This window comes from Pseudonaja textilis, unplaced genomic scaffold (assembly GCF_049901715.1).
Source record: "Pseudonaja textilis isolate UNSWEBS1 unplaced genomic scaffold, rPseTex1.2 PTEXSCF83, whole genome shotgun sequence".
Taxonomy (NCBI): domain Eukaryota; kingdom Metazoa; phylum Chordata; class Lepidosauria; order Squamata; family Elapidae; genus Pseudonaja; species Pseudonaja textilis.
In genome coordinates this window covers 20,987-45,761 of record NW_028262974.1, presented here as the reverse complement: position 1 = coordinate 45,761, position 24,775 = coordinate 20,987, and the positions used below count along the sequence as shown (strand labels likewise).

The following is a 24,775-nucleotide window of genomic DNA, read 5'->3' as shown; positions in this document are numbered from 1 at the left end:
TTATTTTTTCAATCCATTCATCTTTTTTTTTTCTCTATAATGGTCAGAGATAAAGGGCACCTGCTGGGACCCGGATATACTCGGGGAGGATGTTGGTGGGTCTATTCTCCAGATGGGACCCGGATGTTCTCGGACTGAGAAATCCGAGTCTAAAAAGCCCCAGCCCTGCATACTCCAGGGATGTCATCCTCATCCTTCCCACTCTGCATTTCCCACCAGCGTTTGGCGCGCTGCAAGTCAAGACCCCTACCTGGCAGCTTCAGCGCCCGTGACAACACCGTGGCCATGCTGGAGGCAGGAGACGCGCATGCGCCCGACTCTTCTGCCTCCTGGGAAGTGTAGTTTTGCAGATGGCAGGCATTAAGGTGTTAATGAACTTTAGCGTGCTTGCACGAAAATTACGTAGATGGGAAAACAGCCGACAGTCTGCGTTTGTAATTAGCTTTGCAACTGTATATATATTTACGGCTGAGACCGCCTTAAGGTAATCAGCGTAAGGCATTTTGTTTTTCTAAGTGAGTGGATCATATGACATGATGCAAGAGATCCACTTCAGCTTTCCCTAAAATGCTGGGTACCAGTTTTTTTATAGGATCCTTTCCGGCTAGGGCACTAAAGAGATGAGCCAAACTTTGCTAATATTGGAATATTGGACTTCTGGGAGATAATTAACATTCGGTTGGCGCATAGTTTGGCGCCAGGACTACTTCTACTGCCCCTCCCATCCTCCCCCCCCCCACACACACACACACAGACCTCGGCAATTCTAATATAGTAAATCACATTTTTCAATTAAAGGGTTTCAGTTTGTAAGTTCCCTTCCTTAGAGACAGCTGTGAGGCATTGGGAGGAACGAGAGTCAACAAGTGTTTTGCTGTTTCTTTCACGGTCTGGTTATTTTTTTATCCTGCTTTCCGACAGAAAAAGCCAGACCAGACAGAACGCTTCTACCCTTGATAAACTAGGACTACAACTCCCATTTGGGGAGCCGTATTTTAATGGGGGATGAGGGGAGGTTGGCTGGAAAGGTTGCTTATGTTTCAAACGTTCGGGAAATGGTCATTAGCAGGCGTCTTCAGAGGAAGCGCCTTCCAAGTGCTTTGCTCCCTAGCCAAAAGTCGCTCAAGGATCGGAGAATGAAAACGAACTTTCCGATCAGGATACTCCCATTAGCGTTTCCGCTTATAGTATGTCCGGGATCAGAATGTTTTTCTAGCCCTGGAATGCGTTGCTTGTCCTTTCTAGGGGAATTATGGCACATCTCTTCTTGGCACCAACATTTTCGATTTTGCAAATAGCACCGTCAAGGTTTGTAGTCCCAGATATATAAACATTAATGCCTCAATATTCAACACAATTTTGATTTGCAGCCAAGGTGGACTTTGGCTCCAGCTAAGAACCTCTGCAGCCTACAGAAGAAAGATGGGGGTGATCTGAAAGAATCCATGGGAGTATTATGTGTGATAATTGGATCACAAAATGCCTTTTCAAAGATAAATGACATTGTAATACATTCAAAAAAAACTTTAGTGCATGCAAGTCAATGAATATGTAAACATAAAATCATAGGGCTGGGAGGCCCTTTGGGGGTCTCCTAATCCAACCTCCTGCTCAAGGCAGGAAATCTTATATCATTCCTGTCAAATGGTTATCCAATCTATTTTTGAAAACCTCCAGTGATGGAAGCACTCAGTTCCCTGGGAGGCAACCTATTTCACTGAGTGTTCTCACTGTCAGAAAATTTATCCTTATTTCTAGGTTGCATCTCTCTTTAACAAGTTTCTATCCTAATATTATGTCTTGGATGGAAATGTTGCATTATTATAAGCTAGCTCGATACCCATGCTTTGCTACGAAACTATGTGGTCGGGCTTAGTTTTTGGGGAGGAAAATAAGGGGGAAAAATTTGTGCCTCTGCCTACCAACATCCATCAATATTCATCTGGCTAGCGTCCTGACAGTGTGTGAGGGTTGAGGGCTGTTTGGAAACTGAAACAGTATTTGCTGTGGGAGCAAGGAGACAGCAAGGAGCCCGGGCATGGCTTAGATTAACTGTTCTCTACTAAAGCTGCTTAGGGCTGTGTAACTAATGCTGAAACTGAAACTCTTCTCCTCTGCTTGTGTTTTGCGTTTGGAACAGATTTTTTCAGGTGGGGAGGGGGAGTAGAACTCCTTAGCATCAGAGTGTGTTAATGATAATATACTAAATACTAATGGTCGTCATTTTGAAAAATCCTTTCTTAGTGAGCACCTAGAAGCCAAGAGGAACATACGTGCCAAATTTCAAGTTTGTAGGCTTTTTGGTTCTGGAGATTTTGTGTTGATGCATGAGTGGTATTTTGCTTTTATATATATAGTATAAATAATATTAATAGAAAGGAAGAAAGAAAGAAAGAAAGAAAGAAAGAAAGAAAGAAAGAAAGAAAGAAAGAAAGAAAGAAAGAAAGGAAGGAAGGAAGGAAGGAAGGAAGGAAGGAAGGAAGGAAGGAAGGAAGGAAGGAAAGAAAGAAAGAGAAAGAAAGAAAGAAAGAGAGAGAGAGAGAGAGAGAGAGAGAGAGAGAGAGAGAAAGAAAGAAAGAAAGAAAGAAAGAAAGAAAGAAAGAAAGAAAGAAAGAAAGAAAGAAAGAAAGAAAAAGAAAAGAGAGAGAGAGAGAGAGAGAAGATATATCTATATTAACAGCTTGGCTGGCCTTGCAAATTATTCTTTTTTTTTTTTAGCTCTCTGGAAAAATAGTACAATAGTGATCTGACCTGCTCAAAAGAAACTTTCTTTTTCATAACAGTGTCAGGATAGAATAGAGATGGTATCAACATAAGGGAGTTTGTGGTTAAAGCATTTGAAATGAGCTGTGTGGACACTTGAGTGGGTATGGATGGTCTCAACCTCTGTTTCTACCACTGATAAGACCTGGAGAGGCTCCAGTAGCTATTGCAGAGAACAACCGTTCTGTTCCCAGAGCATTTGCTGCTCTCTGGCAGGAAAGGGTTCATTTCTTTCTGTTGCAACTACTGCTTCGATAGCTTTCCATAGAGCCACAAGGTTATGGATTAGCAAACCCAGGATAGCAACATTGAGAAGTTCCAGGATGATTGAGCAGAATCAGATGGATCAGCAACCAAGAAAGACACCAAAGCCCGACAAGATGATGTGGATCAGGCCGACTGAGGAACTGGTGGCATAATGATAGCACAACAACATAACCAATCAGTAGTTCAGGGGAATAGAGATGCTTAACAATAGCCTCATGGAGTTTAGCTGCATTTTGACTGCAGTGGAGTCAGTGAAAATCTTTATCTGGCTGAAGCGGCAATAATGACTTGACTGCAACTGATATCTTTTGGGGAGGTGGGGAACTGTGTTGTCCTGCTCAGCTATAGGAGTGGTGAAGAACCAGGGAAATGTTGCAGAAGACCTGGGGACCCAGGTGTCAAAAGTGAAAGGCAGCAGGAGAGCACTCAGACTGGTAGTTCAGTTGGAGGCTGGCCTGAGTTTTTACAACTACCATGGAGCCCATTATTCTGAGCAGCAGCCATCTTTCTCCGGGGGCAAAGGAACTAAAGCAGACAGGATCATAGACCATCTTTGCTATCTTATAGCAACGTGTGTCCAAAGACTGCATTAAGAAAAGGGAAGTAGATGAGGAAAGACTTTAGCTGTAGTTGGAGTGGATTATGTGGAATGGGGGCAAAGCAAAGCATCTAAACTACCTCCAGGAGGGAAGTGGAGAAGTACAATGGCAACCCTCCTTACTGCCCTAGTTAGTGATGATTTACTCCCTTGTTCACCCACAGTGAGAGTGTATGAGGATTTGGGGTGTAATAAGGTGAATGTGGTGGTGGTGGGTGGCAGATTGGCAGGCATTAATATCCCAGTGTGATTGGTCACTGTAAAAGTCAATATTGTCATATGAAACTGCCCTTGTTAAAATGTACAGAATATTGTAAATTCTATTTCTAAATAATGTTTATTTATTTATTTAACTTGGATGCTACCCATCTCACCCAGAGATGTTTATTTTTATAACAAAATGTTCCTGGATCTTTCTTTATGCAGAAAAGTTTGTGTGAGTTATTAAGATATCACAAGACTTATTATCTCTGCACCTTAAAGTCATTTTTAAAAGACATAGGAATGATTTGTTTGTTTAAAGATTGATTCTAAATTAAAACATTGTTTTTCAATAGTTTCCTGGACTTTTTGTTGCAACAATGAAATTTTTCTCTAGTTTCACTGCCTCAGTATAGTGATAGCTCCCACACAAAACCAAGAGTGTGTGAATATTGTATATTATTCTTAATAAATTATATCAATAAATGAAGCATAGAAAAATCTGAATCAAAGGACTTTTCATTTTTTTATTTGCAAAATGTGGACTAATTGTTTCCCATAGAGAACTCTGTTTGAAATAATATCTATCCAATCTTGAGAAAGAACTTCTGCAGTCTGAAAATTTTGCCAGCTGGCTAATGATTTGGAGATTAGGTCCCAAGAAAAGATTATGTTTAATTTACGAACAGCCAGGGGTGGGCTGCTACTGATTGTCCCCATTTGGGCGGTATCTAATTTTATCTTGTTTAATTACCGGTTCGGTGAACCGGTAAAGCCAACCCCTGGCTGGCCATACCCACCCTGCCCCTCCTAGGAGTCCCCCTGTGGTCTGTTTTGGATGCCGGGTAAGTACAGGGTCCATGTGGAGGCTCAGGAAGGACAAAAAATGGGCCTCCCAGAAGTTCCAGAAGGCTGGAAACAGGCCCGTTTCTGGCCTCCAGAGGGCCTCCGGAGCTTGGGGAGGCTGTTTTCACCCTCCCAGAGGCTCAAGGAAAGCCTCTGGAGCCTGGGGAGGGCAAAAACGCCCACCTCCCGCTATGGTGCAGGAGGCCGACTAGGCCACGCCCACCATGCCATCCCCCCCCCAGCAACCAGGCAGACAACTGGTTGCTGAAATTTTTGAAGCCACCCCTGTGAACCCAAGATACTGTACATTAGATAAAATGATGGCATGAATATCTCCCCAATATAATCCAATTCATTCATTGAAAAAAAAAACCATACAGGTTAATGAAAAGCTATCTAAACATTATTGTTAATTATTCTTTTCTGTGCTTTTAGCCATGCCTCTAGCCAGTGTTATTTCAAAGTACATATTTCTTAACGGTGTTTTACATAGGTAAATTTTAGAAGCATAGAAATTGCTATTCAGTATGAAACCATCTGCCATCGCAGCTTTATTAAGTACACCTTATTTTACTTGTTCAGGTTTTAAATGTTTCCAGGAATGTTGGTTTGCTAAATGGTGATGAAAGAAACTGCAATATGTTTGCCCTTCTAAAATGAAAACAACTGTAAGAAACATGTGACATAGATTATTGTTTGGACATCTCTTAAAACTGTTTGTTTTTCTTGGGGTTTTTTTGGCAGCAAGAATTGCTGTTTCCCATTAAGCCAGGGAACACATTTTGACAATCATGGCTTTGAAAGCTCCTTTTATTACAAATCTGATATTATACATTATTTTTTTAATACTAGATCCTCTGGCTTAATACTTGTGGCTCTTGCAGACTGCTTTGGAAGCTCATCACAGTGTCCCTGTAACCTCATCCATTAGTTCAGTAGTGAGCAATTGGAAAGATTGATTGTATTGGGAACAGTCTCCAGAAAAATATGTACCTCCCAATAGCCAAACATGTCTACAAATGGCAGCATGAACTTAGCTGTCTGAAGCAAGATTGAGAAACCCAGGGAAATCGTGGTTTTTTTCTTAAGAAATTCTGATCAAGGTTGTTTGGTTCTCATTCTGCCAAATGGTAGCCAGGAGCCCAGAAATATAAAGCAGATTGTAAGAATAAAAAGGAAGGTTCTAAGTCTTCTCTATTCTTCCAGCATTTCTGCTTAGAACGCAGGGTTTTCAGGTGGACATATTTGTTGAATGGGTGTGATATGCGTACTTGGACCCTGTGTCCCAGTCAACAGGCAATATTCCATGACTATTCAGAAATTAACTACTTTAAAATAATTTTTGTATTAGTCTGACAAAAAAAAAATTCTTTCTTTCTTGCACCTGCACATATTTTTAACTAAACAGATTATTTTTCTATGAGAACTGTTCATGATGGACTTCTAACCTCTTTGATTATTAGGGCCCATTATCCACCATTTGTTGCTGGATTACCTCAGAAGAAAGTTGTCACGTATAAAAGATCAGGTCCACACATGAAGATCCAATTAAACTGATTTAATCATGCCTATGTACAAGAATCTTCTCAACTAATTGTTAATATCTGGTTGGGGTTAGATAAGGGTCAATGGAATTCAAGAGAGATGGGGTGTAATTTGCTTGTGGCTACGAAGGGATTCTAGACTGATCCCTCTTTTAACTTCTCCCACGTTCTGCCACTCCTTCTCCTATACATGCATTTTCATTAAATTGAAAGATCTTATAAAGTCATTTGAATGAAAAGGGGATATGGATATTTATCATGACAGCTATTGTGACAAATTTGAATGCATAGTAATGCCCTGTGGTGTACTTACCTGCCCTGTCATATTCTCCAGATTCATGAGTGAGTTATTTTCTGATATTTTGGACAATTGTGCAGTAATTTATCTGAATGATATTCAGATTTTTTTCAGATATCCCTTCTTTATATTCAATTCAAGTCAGGATTGTGATACAGCACCAATGTGAAAACAAATAGTATACCAAATTGGAAAAATGCTTTTTATCTTAGACTATTAGAGGTATCAGATTTCTATAAATCTGATGGATCCTTTAAAAGTTAATTCCATAATTCCATGCAGACACCTAGAAAGATTAGAGATCTCCAAAATGTTCTGGCTATTTCCATCTTTAGAAGCATCATTCCTGTTTAACAGATCATGTAAACTAAGAATGCCAATTTAAATGTCTAATCAAGAGCAAAATACCTTGAGAACTAGAGTATCTTTTCATCCAAGCCATTATTCAGACATCCAGATCTCCATTTTTGTGCAAACTGATATGCTGAACTTTACTTTAAGACCTTTATTACTCCAGGCTTCAGTGGAAGGGAGAAAGGCCCTCTTACCTCACCTTACATTCTCCCTGCTGAAGAGAATTATTGTATCCTCATTAAAGATTTGCTAATAAAGCAGCATATCAATAATAAGATGAAGAATGTTTTAACGAGAGCCATCCATCTTGTGCAAGTGAGGAATCAGGAACACTTGTAGAATGGATAGTCTCTCGCTCAATATAAGATCAGGGAGGTGCTATTTCTATCCTTCAATTTCTGCATCACCTATACTACTAACTCACAAAATAAATTGGCAAATGTGCTATCATGCAAACCTGTATTGACATTTTCTGTCCATTTCCATCTATCACAACCTTGAAATCTGAAAATGTTGCCAACTCCACCCCTCAAAGTGCATTCTAAAGAAGCTAAAGGCAGGAAGATCACCAATAAATAAATTGGATAAGCTTTACTTATCACAACAGCAAACCCATAATTAAAGCTTGAACTGATGACCTATAAGGAGACCTATACATTGATTCACCTCCTTCTTCTGTGACTGACGGACAACTGTTTCACAAATGTCATTTATATGTTCCTCTTTCTCTCAGAGAAAATATATTGCAATATTGCCAAAACACTAAAACAAGATGACAGAGTGTTCAGGTTGTATCTTTTGATCAGTAAGTTCTGATAGCCAATGGTAGGAGCAGTTGTCTCTCATATTCATCACAGGAATACAAGGTGGAATATTGTTTTTTTTAATTCTGTATGCAAGGAGCAATGAATAGTTAATTCAATGGAAGGGCTATCCCTGATCCCATATGCATCACAGTTGGTCTAACAATGCCATATGAAATATCCATGCAAGCACCAACTCTATGAACTTTAGACTCCCTAGACAATGAACACGTTGCTTCCTGCCACCTTAGTCTTTCTAGTTGGCAATAAGGGGTGGGGTGGGCATTCTGAATTCATCTAAGTTTTCCATCTTGGCCTTCTCCATTTACCATGATTAGCTGCCGAAAGCCATCATTCTGCTAGACAAATAATTCCCTCAACACTGTTCAACTATTACAAAGTCTGCACTACTATTACTGTTAATCTTCTCATCACTCCTTATCACCCATCACCTCCCACTTGTGACTGTATCAACTGTAACTTTGTCGCTTGCATCCTTACGATTTATATTGACTGTTTCCTAGTATGATTTGATTGTTGATTGTACCCTATGACTATCATTAAATGTTGTACCTTATGATTCTTGATTCTTAACTAATGTATCTTTTCTTTATGTATACTGAGAGTATTTACACCAAGACAAATTCCTTGTGTCCAATCACACTTGGCCAATAAAGTATTCCTATTCTGTTCTGTTCAATTCTAATTCTAATTCCAATTCCAATTCTATTCTGCTAGACCTGCCTCATGGGAGAGAAGGGTAATTCTGATGGGGAAGGCAACATGAAGGTTGGTTTGACTCCAAGGAGTGAAGTGCCAAGACATTGCAGAAAATTGATTGGAGTCCTGGAAAAATAAAGCACAAAAAGAAACTCAAAACTACTCCAGTTTAATTGGGTTAGATATAAGTTGAAGTAGGGAGGATATTTGACAATTTTTCAAGATTCTGTTACAATACCTTAACAATATCAAAGTACATTCAAAGACTCCTAATAACTCCTGTTTTCTAAATTTGTCTACCTTGAAGGATATATGACTTATTCTGTGGTATCACTAAATTGTCAGTTCACTTTTTAAAGATGAATAAGAACACAGACGCTCAGACACAAAAACTAGTTCTTCTTCATATTTCTTTGGAAGTTCTTTCATTGCAGTTTCACTGAACTCCATAATACTTAATCCTAAGTAAACATGTTTAGGATTGTGCTGTTATGAAACTGTTGAGTAATTCTGATTTTGTTTAGTTTGACAATCCAGGAACTTTGAGAGTAAAGAAATGCATGACCAAAAAAAGAAAAAAGAAAAAAACAGAAACGCCCTTCATTTCCTAATTTACTTTGACATAAAAAAGTTTTGGCATAATATATCCCGAATGTTGTAATCAACGAAGAATTAATTTGACAAACAGCAGGATCATCCTGGGGAACAGATTCACAGTTGGCTACAAACTTTGTCTTCCATAAAGGAAAACAACAGAGTAGTAGAAACTACTGTGGACAGCAAACGGGGTTATATCATCATTGGGGCTGCCAAATAATTGTGGAGATATAACGGGAAGTAGAAAGATGAATCAGAAGACACTGGACAGAAAAAGTAGCTTTGAAAAAAGCCAGTTAATTATATTTTCAGTTCTCTGGTATTCCCCTATATGGGGAAGATATGTTTAGCTTGAATTGATAAATTGGGAAGCTGAGAAAGGAGAAACTGGAGGAAGCTCTGTACACAGTTTGGAGAAACATGTGGAATAAAAATCACGATAGTACATAATAGGATACATCACTTATCAGCTGAACATAGAAGAGTGCCTGTGATAGAGAAAAGGAAACAGAGACTTCTTGAGAGCATTGTCCTGTGAAATCCAGGTAAATTTTACATAAACTATCATGCTTTCCTAGCCAGGAATAAAGTAAATGTCCAATATACAAAAGATATGTGACCTGTAATATTTCTATCAGGTCTCTGGATGAGTCCAGTTGCCAAAATGTGAAAATGTATGTGTGTTTTTTTACAAATGAGGCAGTAGTTCAAGTGGTTGGAGAGAGAGAAAATCTTTGAATAGATCTTGTGCATGTAAGAGTTTAGATTCTGGACATATATAGGTTATCTATGCTATGAAATATCTATGCCTCTTTTGAGATATATCTGAAGGACAACATCATAAAAGTTTAACTCATTTCATCATTTATTTATTCCTTCCAAAGCAACTTATTGCTTAACAATATGTATTCAATAATATATAAATTGTAGAAGCTATAAGTGGGGTTGAATCTGTCTTGATTTTATTGCTTCTTTTGTTTACCTGAATTTAATTTATTTATTTAAGTTTAATTTATCTAATTTTCCTTTTCGTTTTCTTCACTTCATATTAAAAAATCCATTTTTCAAAATCTAAAAATAAAAACATAATAAATATAAGGCAGCTATCAAATAACATTCACTCCTAAGTAAATGTGCATAGGCCTTTAGCCTAAGAAGCAGTGAATGTAGCAGGCAAAGTAAAAAGCACCATTGTTGCGTGGCTAGAATAAAAGCCTTTGGGCTTCCAGGAACAAGAAGAAAATTTGAAGCTGCAAAGACAGACTTATGGTATGGTAGGAACATGGAATCTGCATGAAAAATCTCAATAAAATGATCCAGGAAATAAATAAACTAGAGACTGAAATTTCAAAGTCACAGTTACAATATAACAATAGGAAGGATAATGAACTAAATATATAAAAATTACATTAATTTATAATTTGATATAAAATTGGTACCAAATGTTATATAGATGGTACACCAGTCCATCAATGATATTTAAAATGAACAAATCTTACAGTAAGAAACTTTGGAAATGCCATGTTACACAAAGACGGGAAGCAGTCCTGGAAACTAAGAGATGTCCTGGAGATGTGAAGATTGGATATTGGATATTTGGATATGGATATTAAGGTACCCCAGAATTAAGGAATAAAGAACTGTTTTGTGAAAGTGTATTGAAGCGGCGACCAGAGAGAGAGAGAGAAAAGGAAATTAGAACTTATACAATTGGCTTTGAATATTGAAAGAATTAATTTGGAGGTGAAAATCTAGAGGAAAATATTTGAACACAAAAGGCTTAGAATTTAAATTGGATAATTATTGGATTTTTGGCACTTAAATAGACATAAGTAAATGCTGGAATAGAATGTGTTGAAAAGAAATAACAGCTAATAATTGGAATTGGCAAAATTAACAAAAGTTTTATCTAAAAAAAGAGGAAGAAGTGAAAGAAAGAGTGGAATGTGGAAACAGAACTGAGAGCATCACCTAATGGTACAGGAAAAAATTCAGTGACTTTTTGAAGTGTCTGGTCCTTTTAAAATTGACTTATAACTTAAAAGAAAATAAGAGGAACTTCATTATAATAAAATAAAAACCCTGAAAAACTCTGAAAAGTGAAATATTAGAATATTACAAGGGGAAGACATCTGAAGAAATTGCTTTGGAACTATCCGGTGTCTTTGGAAAAACCAATAGAAGGAACCTGGAAACAAGGACTAATGGACTAATGATTGTCGAAATTAAATATAAAAGATGCTGGTTGAAACAACTTACTGGACGTTTGGATTGTATAATTATCAAGGAAAGCAGGAAAAAAGGAGCAGCCTAAAAATGGGAGAACTATTTGCAGAAGTGAGATTGGATCTACAAGATGTGAAAGAAATGATGAAAGTGAATCTGGAAATCTGCAAGACTGCAAAATATGACAAATACATTTTTTAAAGTCTTCAATTTTAAATTATAAATAGTAAAGAAGGAAAATACCATAGTAATCCAAATGCAACTACTTAACCAGATATGATGGGATATTATAATCAATAGAAATTGAAAGTGTATTGTTACGAAGAGATTTGAGAGGAAGATTGGTCTCATAAGGCCCTGAAAATGTAATAAGTGAAATTTCTATTTGAAGGTTTACCATTTACATTTTATAGAATCTACAGTCACGAAGATAGTTTTTTCCCCAGATACAAGGAAGATTATTTCTGCCTTTTATATCCTCAACGGAGAAAGATTTGAAATATTTTATCTCATAGGAGTGAATCAGTAAAGGGATGGGAGCTGCTAGATTGCCTCCACTTTCATTTATTTGACCTATGAGATTTATGCTACAATTTCAGCCTTTTGCTATAATAAACTTTGATCTGTCTCTGCTGGGAGAAAATGATCAAGCATTTTCATTACCAATTTAATATAAAAAGGAGTAGCAGTTTATTTAGAAAGAAGAATTTTCAATTATTAATAAGAATTGGCAGAGAAAGTCACTAAGGATAATATTAGTGATATATAGTGCTGTTCAACAAATGGATTAAGAAAAATCTTCAGCAGTTTGTAGAAAATCAGTGAGCCTGTCCATATTCCACAGGAGAGAAATGTTCACAAATCTTTGTGTGACAAAAATATTGCTATATAACTCCTCCTGTATGATGTTACCAACATCATTTGGGGTGAAACTTGTAAGCCACTGTGCACATTTTATTTCAGAGATCATGGTACCTGCTTTCACTTAACCTGCCTAAAACTCTGACATTAAGATCAAAGATACATTGCATACTTAAGCACTTGTCAATAACCAAATTTCCAAAACGTTTTTTTTACTCACTTCTTTTCTGTAATGTCATATTACCAGAAAGGAGTAACATCATCAATCTAAAAACTGTGAAACTTCCACCATGTACTTGTTGGATGGGAAAGCATGAAATAAATGTTAATGTTCCATTGAGTATTAACTCTTCTTAAACTATCGCTGCAGTCCCCAATCTGGTAAAGTGTGCATCTTTGGTCATATTTGAATCAATTCCCAATAATTCCTAAGAGTATTCAGAAGAGAGGTTTTGATGATTTCTAGGTCATTAAGTAATGCAAATCATACTTAATTGGAAGGATAATTTAAGTTTTTACAAGCTTAGCATAAGTAATTGACACATGCATTCTACATGAAATATCTACTTTTTCATTTCTCATATGAGAACTTAGTTTATAATGATAAAAACCTTGTGAATTATTACCAGTAATCCTGAGAGTACTGAGATTTCTTTTAATCCTCTGCAATTTAACAGAACTAACAGAATTAGCACAACTGCTTACTGACTGCTAGAAGCTCTCATTATAGCAATCATCAGATATCCATATAATGCAAACTCTGTCACAGTTCAATTCATGGAACCTACATAAGATACACAGATGGCCTTCCACCTGTTTTAGCACTAACACAGAAGTGGATTGGCATTGCCTTGGATGGTTTCCTAACTTCCCAATATGGCCTAAAGCAGGGGTGTCCAACCTTGGCAACTTTAAGACTTGTGGACTTCAGCTCCCAGAGATTCTGGGAGTTGAAGTCCACAAGTCTTAAAGTTGTCAAGGTTGGACACCCCTGGACTAAAGTCTGGGAAATTCTTTGTAATTCTTATTTAATTATAATCACCTGCTCAGCATTTTCAAGGCGGCTAAGGCTGACTGGGGTATTGCTACCAATTGTGATCAGCTGTACACCCAGCTCAACAAAAATCAAATGTGAGATGCAATAACGATGAGTAGCCATTTTCACACAATTATGCTAATCCATTGGAGGAAAAACAGCAAAAGATCATCTGGTATTTACAAGTACAGTATAGTTCGGTGCTTAAGAATGTCCTGATCTTGAAATGAATTGACTTCTTCCACTTCTTTCAGAGTCTAGTCCTTGGTTCATTGCAGTGAACCAGAAAAGCAGGATAGGATTAGAGATAGGTGGCACTTAGCCTTCTAATCTAATAATTGTGCCAATTGAGAAGAAATGGGGAAGGATTAACCTTCCCTTGCAATTGTATTAGTTCCTTATTAGGGCACAGATTGTTGCATTGGTTCCAAGGAAGTTAAGGAATGGGAAGACTTGCATACATGAGCCACATTATCTTTCCTTAAAGCGATATTTGTGAAAACTAACAGAACAAATGGAGTCACTATGTTACTAATATGTCAATTGTCTAATGATCTTTATCCAATAAGATCAAATTTCACGAAATTGGGCAAAATTATGGGGCTGGGAAAATTACATTTGGCATCATATAGCAGGTTTTAAGGGAGTTTCATTCATTCTCTCTTTAGTGATCTCTACAACCTGCTATTTTTTCCAAAGGTAAAAAAATGTCCAAAGATATAATTCATCATGTGTAGAATATAACACTATAACCACAGCAAGGACTTATATTCTGTTGTTCCAAAAGTGCTTTTTCAAGAGGCAACTGGACTTTCTGATTTTTCTTTGAAGATGTTTTGCTTCTCATCCAAGAAACTTCTTCAGAAACATCTTCAAAGAAAAACAAGAAAGTCTAGTTGCCTCTTGAAAAAGCACTTTTGGGACAACCATGACCTGGAAGACTGAGAATCTCCATAGACGTTTAACTTATATTGTGTTATTTCTGCTTCTTTGAATTAGCTTTTGTTTTTCTCTTTTTAAAAGAAACTCAGAATTGGATTATATTTTCTTGACCTAGAAGATGAAGGTTCTGACCAAGCTCATCATAGGTGCTCTCCCACTTCTTCTCTTGCTCCACTTCCTGCCCAATAGCCTTTGTCAGAAGGAGTTTCTGGATCAGATTCAGGAATGGGACTACAGAGACGGAGGTAAGCGGTGCAATTAGGCAAGAATACAGCAGTTGTGGAACATCAGATGAGTCACATTCTTGAGGGAGGAAGGCTATCTATGTTTGCCTGTTTAACCCTCTAAAGATTTCATGAGCACATATGGTTCTGTATTAATACAAACATGAATGTTTTTGTAAGGTACTGAATGACTCCTTTATTTTTACAATGAGTACAGAGCACTAAACTACAAACAAATGGAAGATGAAAATGTTATCCATATATCGGTACAGCTGGTATTATGATAATATAATATGAAGTAACAATATAATTTCTAAATTCAATCAGTTTTTCAAATCACATAATCAGATCCAATAAAACAGATGAATCAATTTGAATTTATCTGCCAATTTAATGACCATTTCTCCTATACAGAAAAGCTTTTCCCAGATCAGATCTTTTCAGATTGAATCAACTGAATACAACAATCCAATTCAGAGAGCCATCATTCTGGTGAGATTTAACTTGATTTGCACAACTCAAGAATGTAATATAAAAATTGGAAGAGCACATATCTTTCAAAATTCTCTATAAAATACTGGTGATTAATTTCTTTGAAGTACTCCATGAGAAATAAGTAAACTGTAAAATTTCTCAACAGCATATCTCATGCTCATTAGACCACAATGAAAAATAATTTCATTATATCGTCCTTTAGAAATAAAGGAAAGCTGGTTGCAGACTTGGGAAAAATAAATGGAGGGGAATTTACTCAATCGCTGGGCCCCTTATAAAATAAGTATAAAAAAGCTACATCAGCGACCAACATTTTTCCTTTGAAATAATCTGTGAATTAAGCTTTATCAAATAGGTGGGGGAGGGGAATCCAAACATCACTATTTATATTCTCATCACTATTTTCCTGCTATATTGAAAGTTTTCATAAAATAATTACAATAGTTAAGCCACTGCCCCTGCATTTTTAACCCTGAAACAGTTGTCTTTCCTCAATAGATTGCCATTGCTTTTCTGAAATATTAGATATCCTCAATATCTTGCAACCGGACAAACAAAAATTACTCCAGTTTGTATTGTCAGTGCAATTATTACTGGGATCTATTTTAGGCAAAATCTGTCAGATTCATTTAGTATAATCCCCACTGAATAGCTACATCTTAGTAAAATACTAGATAAGTTTGTAAAGTTAGAGGTTTGGACATTCCTATCTATGCTTATGTAGCACTTTTGAAAATATCCAATCAGGACTTTTATTCTCTTCATTTTTATTCTTTGAAATGTGTAAACACATCTCCAGCAATGAAGCATAGACAGTTCCCCTACTTATTCAAAAGCTTAAACCCAAGAACAGTTGTCTCCATAGAAACCCTATCTCAGTTGGCCAGCTTTTCCAAGTTTTATGCAGACATTGAGATAAGAGTGCTGGAACACACTGGTGCACTAAAGATAAAAACCTAAGTGTTGGGAGAAAGCTACAAAGAAACAAATTGGCAGGAACTCTTGTTCCCAGAAGCCAGCAGTGCAAACTAGTCAGTCTGCAGGAGTACAGAAGAGAAGCTGTGGATAATGGATCAGCCAGTCACATTTCTAAAAAGTCTAAAAACTAATCTTAGAAAACTGAAAGCAGTCTTGCGCATATGTATGAAGAAAATCTTAATGGAGTAGGTCTCATCTAGCATTCTCCTTTCTCTCCCTGCCTCCCCTCCTAGTGAGGGGCCCTGGTGCTCTCTGTTGCCTGCTTGTTTTCTTGCAGACATTTCATTGCCAAACTAGGTAACATCATGGTGCTAATTTGGGTAATCAAATGTCTGCAAGAAAACAAGCAAGCTCAGAGAGCACCAAAACCCCCTAATTTCAACTCTGAGCTACAAATATTCTCTTTTATCACCCTCCCAGTACTGGCCATAAGCAGGACTTGAATAAAATGTACCTTTATTGCAGGTTACACTATTTAAAGCTGTTATTAATTCATAAAGGTAGCTTTGTATCGATAGTTGATAAGAAAACTATTTTGTTTCCAAGTCTTTGTTTTTCCCTGCACCATCATATCAATTTTGGTTCTGTAGCTGACAAGGTCAACGTTCAAGGAACCAAGAGCATCACACGCCTGTTGGAGAAGTGGGGGAACAGCATCTTTTGGCAAATAAAGTTCTCTTTGTTGAGTCACCCTGACACTCTGCTGCCAGAACTGTCTAGGTAAGAATAAGAGAAAGGCAGTTCATCTTTCTGTATAATCTGTCCTTCTGTAGGAAAGACTACTGTGTTTCTCATAAAATAAGGCCAGGTCTTATATTTTTTGGAGCCCCGAAAAAACGGGTAGGCTGTCTTTTCGGGGGTGACTTAATTACCCCCTTGCATCCTCATCTAGAGCGCCCCGCGGGCAGCCTCACCACCAGCTGCTCCTAACGGGTAATCATGGCGAAGCACAGAGAGCTCCCTACTCCCACCAAACACCTTTGCTGCAGACCCAAGACCTTTGGCACCCGCCGCTGTTGCTTTCCCTTCTGCCCATTCCACCACCACGTTTGGAGCTGCCGCTTCCGTGTTTGGAGTGCTGCTGCCATTTGGAGTGCTGCCACCATTTGGAGCACCGCCGTCATGTTTGGAGCTGCCACTTCCGCATTTGGAGATGCAGCTGTGTTTGAAGTGGTGGCGGTGCTCCAAATGGCAGTGGTACTCCAAACAGTGGCAGTGCTCCAAACGTGGCAGCAGCTCCAAATGCGGACATGGCAACTCCAAACAGCGGCAGTGCTCCAAACAGCGGTGGTGTTCCAAACGCAGAAGCAGCAGCTCCAAACGCAGTGGCAGCTCCAAACGCGGCAGCAGCATGGGCAGAAGGGAAATCAACAGCGGCAGGTGCTGAAGGTCTTGGGTCTGCAGCAAAGGTCCTTGGCAGGAGTAGGGAGCTCTCCGCACTCTGCCATGATCGCCCATTAGGAGCAGCTGGTGGCGAGGAATTGCTGCCCGTGGGGCGCTCCTAAAGGCAAGTCCCCCCGCCCTTCCCCCCATTTCACATGTTTTAAAATAGGCCTAAATTTGGGGGGAGGGTCTTAATTTCATTTTATGCCTAGAAAACTTGCTAGGTCTTCCTATTGGGAGAGGTCGTATTGTTGGAGAAACACGGTAGATTAACATAGATGTGGAGATACTGTAGGTCGCACCTATTGCTGCTGAACTGCAGCTCCAGACTTTTCTTGCCATTGAACACCCAAGGCTCTAAGAGACTCCATGGTATGTCAGAAATTGGGTGGGGGGTTGTTTCACTTTCCACTTGCTTGAGATTCATTTCACTTGTATGTATTATACTTCCATGAGGACAAAATGAGCCATCAATTATCATGTCTTCTGCTGGAACCAGGGGTGGGATTCTACCAGTTCATACCTATTCGCTAGAACCGGTTATTAATATTCTAAGCAGTTTGGAGAACCGGTTGTTAGAAGAAATTATTGGCCTAATCCTGTAAGGAAGGCAGGAAGGAAACATTCTGGTGTTGCTTACAGAAACTGCCTCTCCGTTAACCCTTATTACATTCTTGGCAGGACTAGACTTCCTGTCTCAGGAACGTCACTGGAATTTTTTCCCCCTCCTCTGCTGGAACTTTCCTTGTGTGGAGTGACCATTCAAAGTTACAATGGCACTGAAAAAAGTGATTTATGACCATTTTTCACACTTACAACTGTTGTAGCATCCCCACAGTCATGAAAGGCCAGGTGAGGAGATGCATGCCTCGATGTGAGTGATATTGAATTGGCCACACCCAGCCAATAACATGACCACCAAGCCATAGCCACAAACTAAGCCACGCCCACAGAACGAGTTGTTAAAAAATTAGAATCCCATCCCTGGCTGGAGCCACATACTCTATAGTTAGTGTGTGCATTCATGTGTGTCTGTTTTCTAGAAATAAAAACAGCAAATATAATGCCATTATAGAAATGTGTAAATGGGGTTTTAGAATTATGCTGGCACCTATAAGATTTGCCTACAAGAGAACAGGCAAAAGTCTGAGCAGGACTGAAGAAGCAAGATAGTTCAGCTGACTTCCAAGTAAATGTGGGAAGGATCAGGCTGCATTTCCTATAGATAAATCTAACCTGGCTTAGATAGTAATGCTTCAGTTTAACAAATAAGTTAGATTAGTAAAGGTCAAGAGATAAGGGATTGTCTGTCCACCAGAAAGCAAGAGATTGCTGTTCATCATTCAAAAGTAGCTGAACAAAACTGAGAAAAATAGAATCAGAGAGAGTGGGGTGGGGTGTGTAGAATTGGATAAAGATTATATGAGAGAGGAGGTGCAAGAGGAGGACTGATTCCCATTGACAACAAATAGATTATTGCACTTACCTCTTTTTAAATAACAAGGATGGAATTTTTAATGTTAGAAAAAGATGAGAGCTATTTGCTTATAATGTTTCAATGGTGCCAGTTGTGAGCATGAAATGCTCCCCTGTGTAAAATATGCTCTTAAAGTAAATGCAAAGTGGTAGCTAAGTGTACAGGAGTCCCCAAAAGGATTTTAAATGTCATGCTAAATACATAATAAAATGCCTATCCTAATCCATTTTCCAAAGATTAAAGATGCATTCAGCATGAGTCTCTGTCTCTCCCTCTCCCTCTCTTTCTTTTTCTTTCATATAGCCATGCACACAGACACTGGATAGATCATTACCTGGGCTGACTGAAATCAGTAGGCAGGCATTTATATAAACACAAGTAAAATAAACCGTTTAAAAAAATCCTTTTATCAGACAGTACTTCAGAATTCAAGCAAATTATGATCCATAGAAAAATATCAACATAATTGTTTCTCTTTGCTTGTTCTCTAAGATGAGTATCAAATAAATAAAATACCATTAGTCTATGTAATAAGGGTTTCTGAAATAACATATATGAAGCACTTTAATATTCAAACGATCCTCTATCAGTTATTAATTTTAGAATGCATATTTGTTTCTGATGACTAATGCCAACCATATGAAGGATAATGTGGTCTATTTTAACATCATGAGATTCAAACCCTAACAATTTATGCCAATATATGTATCTGCAGTTCATGACATATCTCTGCAGTATTCAGGTATTTTGCACTGTTGGCAGTTTAGACATCTTTAATGCTGAATTTGGATTGTAGGCTACTTCGTAAAATGTCCTAGTCAGAGTCATGCATTATTCATGTAAATAATATTATTTAGGGATTTTATTTTCTGTCAGTCAATGTATCTTCTGCTTTGGTATCAAAGCATTTTCCAGGCTAGCATACAACTGCATATTAACCTGTAATATTTTAAATATCCATCTATGTTATGCTTTTAAAGCAGGGCTGTCAAACTTGCGGCCTGCAGACCAGATAGGTCATGTGGTGGCCGTATCCCTGCCCAGTTTAGCGAAGGAGGGAAAAGTCCTGATACCTCACATGACACCGCTATGACAAAGTGAGTTTGACACCCCTGTTTTAAAGCAAGTTTAATATTCAATGTGCCCCACCTGTCAAAAGATTCTGTTGCTTCCTCTGTGGTAAAGTATATCTAAATCTGGAACACATAAAAAAACCCAACCAGTGTAAGCTTTGGTGGATCTCAGAGGAAATCTGGTTCATCCAACTAGCAAAACTGGATGTGTTTTCCTGTCAAAAGCTAACTAGTTATCCAGAGGAGTTGAATTACATCTCCCTGTCTAAACTGTCAGTGCCATGCTGGCTAGGAATGGCAGAAATTGCAGTCTGCCATATTTGAAGAATTCCAGGAAGGGAAAGGCTGCCCTGAATTTGTTGATACTTTATCATAAACTATGGCATATGATTCATTGCAGTATGCCATTGCTTGTCAATAGATTGCTATGGTTTCTGTTGAATACTGATCTGTACATCACCTCATGACACTTTTTTTAAATCTGCAGCCTCCGCCCTGCTTCAGAAGCAATTGATAATCTCCTGAAACAAGTGAATTCAATAAAGTCAAGATTAGCAGAACTGAATGAGAGGCTTAGGATAATAGAAAGGGCTCCGTTTGTTATCCGTTACAAGGCCAGGAGTCAAAAGTTTACTAATCTCCAGCTGCAAAGACTACCAGAGAAGAGGACACATGCATGGAGGCGAGCTCAGAGGGATTAAATTGTTTTTTATGAAGGAAGAAGACTAGCAAATTCCTGAGATTTTTAAGAAACCACACAATAAAAGCCTGGTTAAAACGACATAGGTTTAATGCTAATTCACTGAAGATGCTTCTCCTCACGAATGCTTCTTAAACATGTGACTTCTTGCTATTTGAAAAAAATAATTCCTTCTTCCTCTTCAACTGTTGTTTTCAATCCTATTTCTAAATTCAGTGAAGCACCATTTCTATAGAACACAATGTTGGAAGAAATGTCCATCTGGGTTCAGTTCCAAGTGGGAAGAAAGACATTGGAAACATGGAGACTGCTTGGAAGGATGGTTTAATGATGGACAGGACCACATGGGGTTTGAAGTCCTGGGCAAAATGGAGCACATGGGTGAGAGAGGGAGAGAGATTTATACCCTCTGTTGGGCTTTGAACCTGCTTCCTGTTTCATGGCAAGAAATGTATTCTGATTGGTTGTCGGACTCCCATGGGGCCATGCAGGGGTAACTTTGTAGGTTGTCTTGAGTCCCAGGCTTGGTTGAATCTTGCTGGGTGATGTAATGTCCCCAGGTGATTTCACAATGTAGTGAGTTCTGCTGTCAGATGACTAGAGGGCTAATCCTATCATATCCCGAGGGCCATGTCCTAATCCCATCACTCTGGAGCTTAATTTGGGGGCAGGGAGCTGCTTTGTCTTTAAAAACATGTTTCTCCTTTTCTCATGCAGGGGAATATAATATTCTGCCTTTTTAATATTTCTTAGAATATTTAATTCTTTTAGAAGAGGGGTGGGTGCTAACTTTCTACAAGAAACAAACAAAAATCTCCAGTCTTTAGGTTGGTCCATGTAGCTCATGAAGTCTCAAGAAATATCCATTCCCACTATGAGTTTACAATACATATAAACTGTGTATTAAGATTCAAAATGTTGATGTATTGGCATTCAATTTAATTTTGTACTTCAAAATTATTGATTTGATCTTGATTTGCTTTGAGATTCAGGTTTAAAAAGACCACTCTAAAAGCATTCTTTAGAAAGAGAATAGTCAGATGGTTCTTATGAGAAGAAGCAAAAAAAGATCAGGAAAGTTTTGCAAGGGAATCAAATGGTTGTGAAACTAATCTGCTGAACCTTGGGGAAGAATGTTTGACTCTGTGGTTTTCTGGTTAAAGGAGTATATTTTTGTTTGTTGAATGTATGTCTGAGGAGGAAGCTTATAATTGTTTGTAGCTGATTCAATGATCAGATGAGAGCAAGAAGAGTCACATTCCTCAGCTAGCAGCTCATTCTTAGCTAATAGGCTTTGGAAAAAGGACATGTAGCTAGGACATTTCAACCACAACAAGAAGCAACAGAACTAACAAAAATTAGAGGGGGGCAGAACTGCAAGGGAGAGGGAACAAACAAATGAGTTTTATCATTTGTTGGAATCATAATAGTGAAGTTTACCACCAGGTTTGACTATTTCACTGAGTATCTTGCTAATTTCATAGTTTACAAATGTAGGCATCTTTCTTACTAAAAGGTTCTTTCTTACTAGAAGGTATGGGAAGCCTGCATTTCTTTTCTTTTTTTTAGGATTCATCAGAAATGATGAAAATCACACGGATATTGCATAAAAGCCAGAAGAAAGAACATTGGAAGAGGAGGATCTGAAGAAGAAAAAGAAGGCACCATGTTGGGAGCAGACAGTATAAAGATACATGGCAATAAATAGTGAAGTAGAACAACGGTTGCCAACCGGTGGGCCACGGCCCACTGGTGGGCCATGAGAAAATTTTGGTGGGCCACAGTTGGGTTTTTTGCTTTTTAGCTAATCTTTAGATCTTTGGCTCTGCTTTTAAGCACAGCTGAACCTCCCTTAGAACTGAAGGTTCTATTATTCAGTGCAGACTCACGGCAAGCAAATTTTATGTGACAGACTGAGCTAGCCAATGGCTGATAGATAGATCACTGAATGATTATGTGAGCAACTCAATCTGCCTGCCTGCTTTGCCTGATTTTGGGTATAAGTTGCTTTTTTTAATAAAAAAATCAACATTTATATAAATATTTATAATATTTACATACAAACCATGCCCATCCAGTCACATGACCACCAAGCCACACCCACAAATTAGGCCACACCCACAGAACTGGTTAGTGGTCCCTGGGATTTAAAATTAGGAGTTTGGTGGTCCCTGAGGTCCAAAAGGTTGGTGACCCCTGAAGTAGAAGACGGCCCATGTCACTGGAGTGGGCCAACGGAGTTGAATAGTCTTCTAAATCAAAACTATAAATCTGACAGAAAACTGACAAACTCAGAACTATTTATGCATAATTCCCTCCATTTAGAGAATTGTATTTTGAAAGCCAATTTGGTATTGTGGTTAATGCATCAGGCTAAAACCAGGGAGATTGTGAATTCTAATGTCACCTCAGGCACAAAGTCAGCTGGATGACCTTGGGCCAGTCACACACACTCAGGCCTAGGAAACCACTCTGGAAAACCTTGCCAAAAGAACTGCAGGGGTATCCAGGCTTTCTCTGGAAATTAAAGCAACTAAAAAACAGATAGTCACAGACTTGCAAAGTAATCCTTCCTATGCCAAACAAATGAAGATATAGATAAGATTTGGGGGAGGGTTGAGAATCATGAAAGAAACAAGGGAAAAAACCATAACAATCTCTTTCTCTCCAAACAAATCTGCCTAAACAAATTCAAGCTAACAGGATGAAAAGGTCAGAGGAAAGCTATAATAATAAAAGCAAATCCTGCCCTAAGTATGCTCTAGAAAAGCAGATCTGGCTAATCATATCAATTGTAGAGAATTGTCACAAATTTCTTCCCCTAAATTGTTGCCCACATATGGAAGTGGTTACAGGCAGAGCACTATAGTAGATTCAGCCAAAATCGTAAGTGAACTAGAAGTGAAAATGTCTATCTTACTAGCAAAGAAATTGAATGCATGGAATCAAAATGGGCACTTTTATCATGCTTCAGCTATTTTAAAACTTTGTGAATGATTAAAACTTACTGAATCAAGACACCCCACTACAGATCTGCACCGACCTATTTCCCTAGGGCTCTTTCAGGAGCGTGTGAATAAGTGTCTCCACCGGCTGCTGTTTGAATAATTTGTTTTATAGTCAATCATCAGAAGCATAAAGCATATTTAAAGCTTTAAAAGGAATCTGTTCATTCCTTTCTCTGGAGATACCTTCAGCAGGGCATTTAAATCTACTTGATTCAGAATATAGATGGAAAGGAAACCAATTCATATGGAAACTCTTACATTTTGCACAGCTGCTTTAATTGTTGCTTGAGACTAATCATGAGCTAGCCAAGAACTGATGAGCGCTTTCAAGTAAGTCAGACATTTTTTCTTTTCTACAGAAAATCACATTTCTTTAGAATGTTTTAACTTTCTACTCCAGAAATAAGCATTCTGTATAGCCCTACAAACAGTCATTGTAGCTCTTTTGAATCCCTACAGGTGATATTTTCCACACCATAAACCCTCTTCAAAATAAACAGTGATCCACATATACCTGAAACTTTTCAGTTTTTTCAAAAAAAACCATGCCACTTCTACTTCTGTCTTTCATTATCTTTCATTTTAGTGCACAGCTGTGAAAATTTGTTCCATCCACTTTTTATTCACCACAACCTGGTGCTTTTCAGTGAGCAGCAACTTGTCATCCTGTTATCTAATTTACAAGAATAAGTAATACACACAGTAATAGATACACACCTATAACAGAGCTGACAACATGTACAAAAAGGCTTGGAAAATTGTAACATAAATGCAACTTCAAAATATTTGCCCCCCAGTTGGTCAAATTTTATTTTAAAGCTCTTTCTTGTCCTTTGGTTGAGAAAAAAAGATAGGCTTTAGAAGAAAATTTTGGTATCAGATTTCTTTAAGATCTGGGTTTGGGGAGATTTAGCTAAATCAGCCTCCTGGGTGTTTAGATCTGGCTCATTGGGAGCCCTGAAAACAGCAAAGGACCAGCCCGCAGTGCCTCTGCCAGTGAAAACTGAGGTCAGGAGGCTGTAGGCAGCCCTCCCAAGCTCCATTTTCACTGGCAGAGTTGCAGGATGCCGTTGCAGCTGAAAATGGAGCTCAGGAGCCTGTTTTCGCTGACAGAGTGCCAACAGGAGTGATGTTGAATGGGCCACACCCACCATGGCCACACACACCCAAGTCAAACACAACCCTGTTGAGAAAGTCCAGAAATATTTCACAAGAAGAGTTCTCCACTCCTCTACTCGTTGCAGAATACCTTATGCCACCAGACTTGAAATTCTAGAACTAGAAAACCTTGAATTATGCCATCTTCGGTCTAAGTATGGTATATAAAATCATACATTGCAATATCCTACCTGTCAATGAATACTTCAGCTTCAACCATAAC

The 24,775-nt window shown here is 38.3% G+C and overlaps 1 protein-coding gene across 5 annotated transcripts; it reads left to right on the top strand.

Moving 5' to 3' along the window:
- Nucleotides 1-422: 422 nt before the first annotated feature.
- LOC148123595 (uncharacterized) lies at nt 423-20,467 on the top strand. 5 transcript variants are annotated; one of them, XM_087919255.1, is made up of 5 exons: nt 423-484; nt 8,413-9,536; nt 14,138-14,301; nt 16,344-16,473; nt 20,174-20,467. In XM_087919255.1, the coding sequence occupies exons 3-5, from the start codon at nt 14,175-14,177 to the stop codon at nt 20,385-20,387; spliced, it is 471 nt and encodes a 156-aa protein (XP_087775381.1). In that variant the 5' UTR covers nt 423-484; nt 8,413-9,536; nt 14,138-14,174; the 3' UTR covers nt 20,388-20,467. The 5 variants fall into 5 exon arrangements, with proteins under 5 accessions (XP_087775381.1, XP_087775383.1, XP_087775384.1 ...); XM_087919257.1 differs by lacking the exon at nt 423-484 and adding an exon at nt 1,109-1,308 and having other exon boundaries at nt 14,175-14,301; XM_087919256.1 differs by lacking the exon at nt 423-484 and adding an exon at nt 1,111-1,308 and having other exon boundaries at nt 14,172-14,301.
- The last annotated feature ends 4,308 nt before the right edge of the window (nt 20,468-24,775 follow it).

Excerpts from the sequence above, each read along its gene's own strand:
- LOC148123595 (XM_087919255.1), top strand. The coding sequence starts at position 14,175 with ATGAAGGTTCTGACCAAGCTCATCATAGGTGCTCTCCCACTTCTTCTC. Across the intron at positions 14,302-16,343 it reads ATGGGACTACAGAGACGGAG|CTGACAAGGTCAACGTTCAA; the intron begins GTAAGCGGTGCA and ends TTGGTTCTGTAG. Across the intron at positions 16,474-20,173 it reads CTGCTGCCAGAACTGTCTAG|CCTCCGCCCTGCTTCAGAAG; the intron begins GTAAGAATAAGA and ends TTAAATCTGCAG.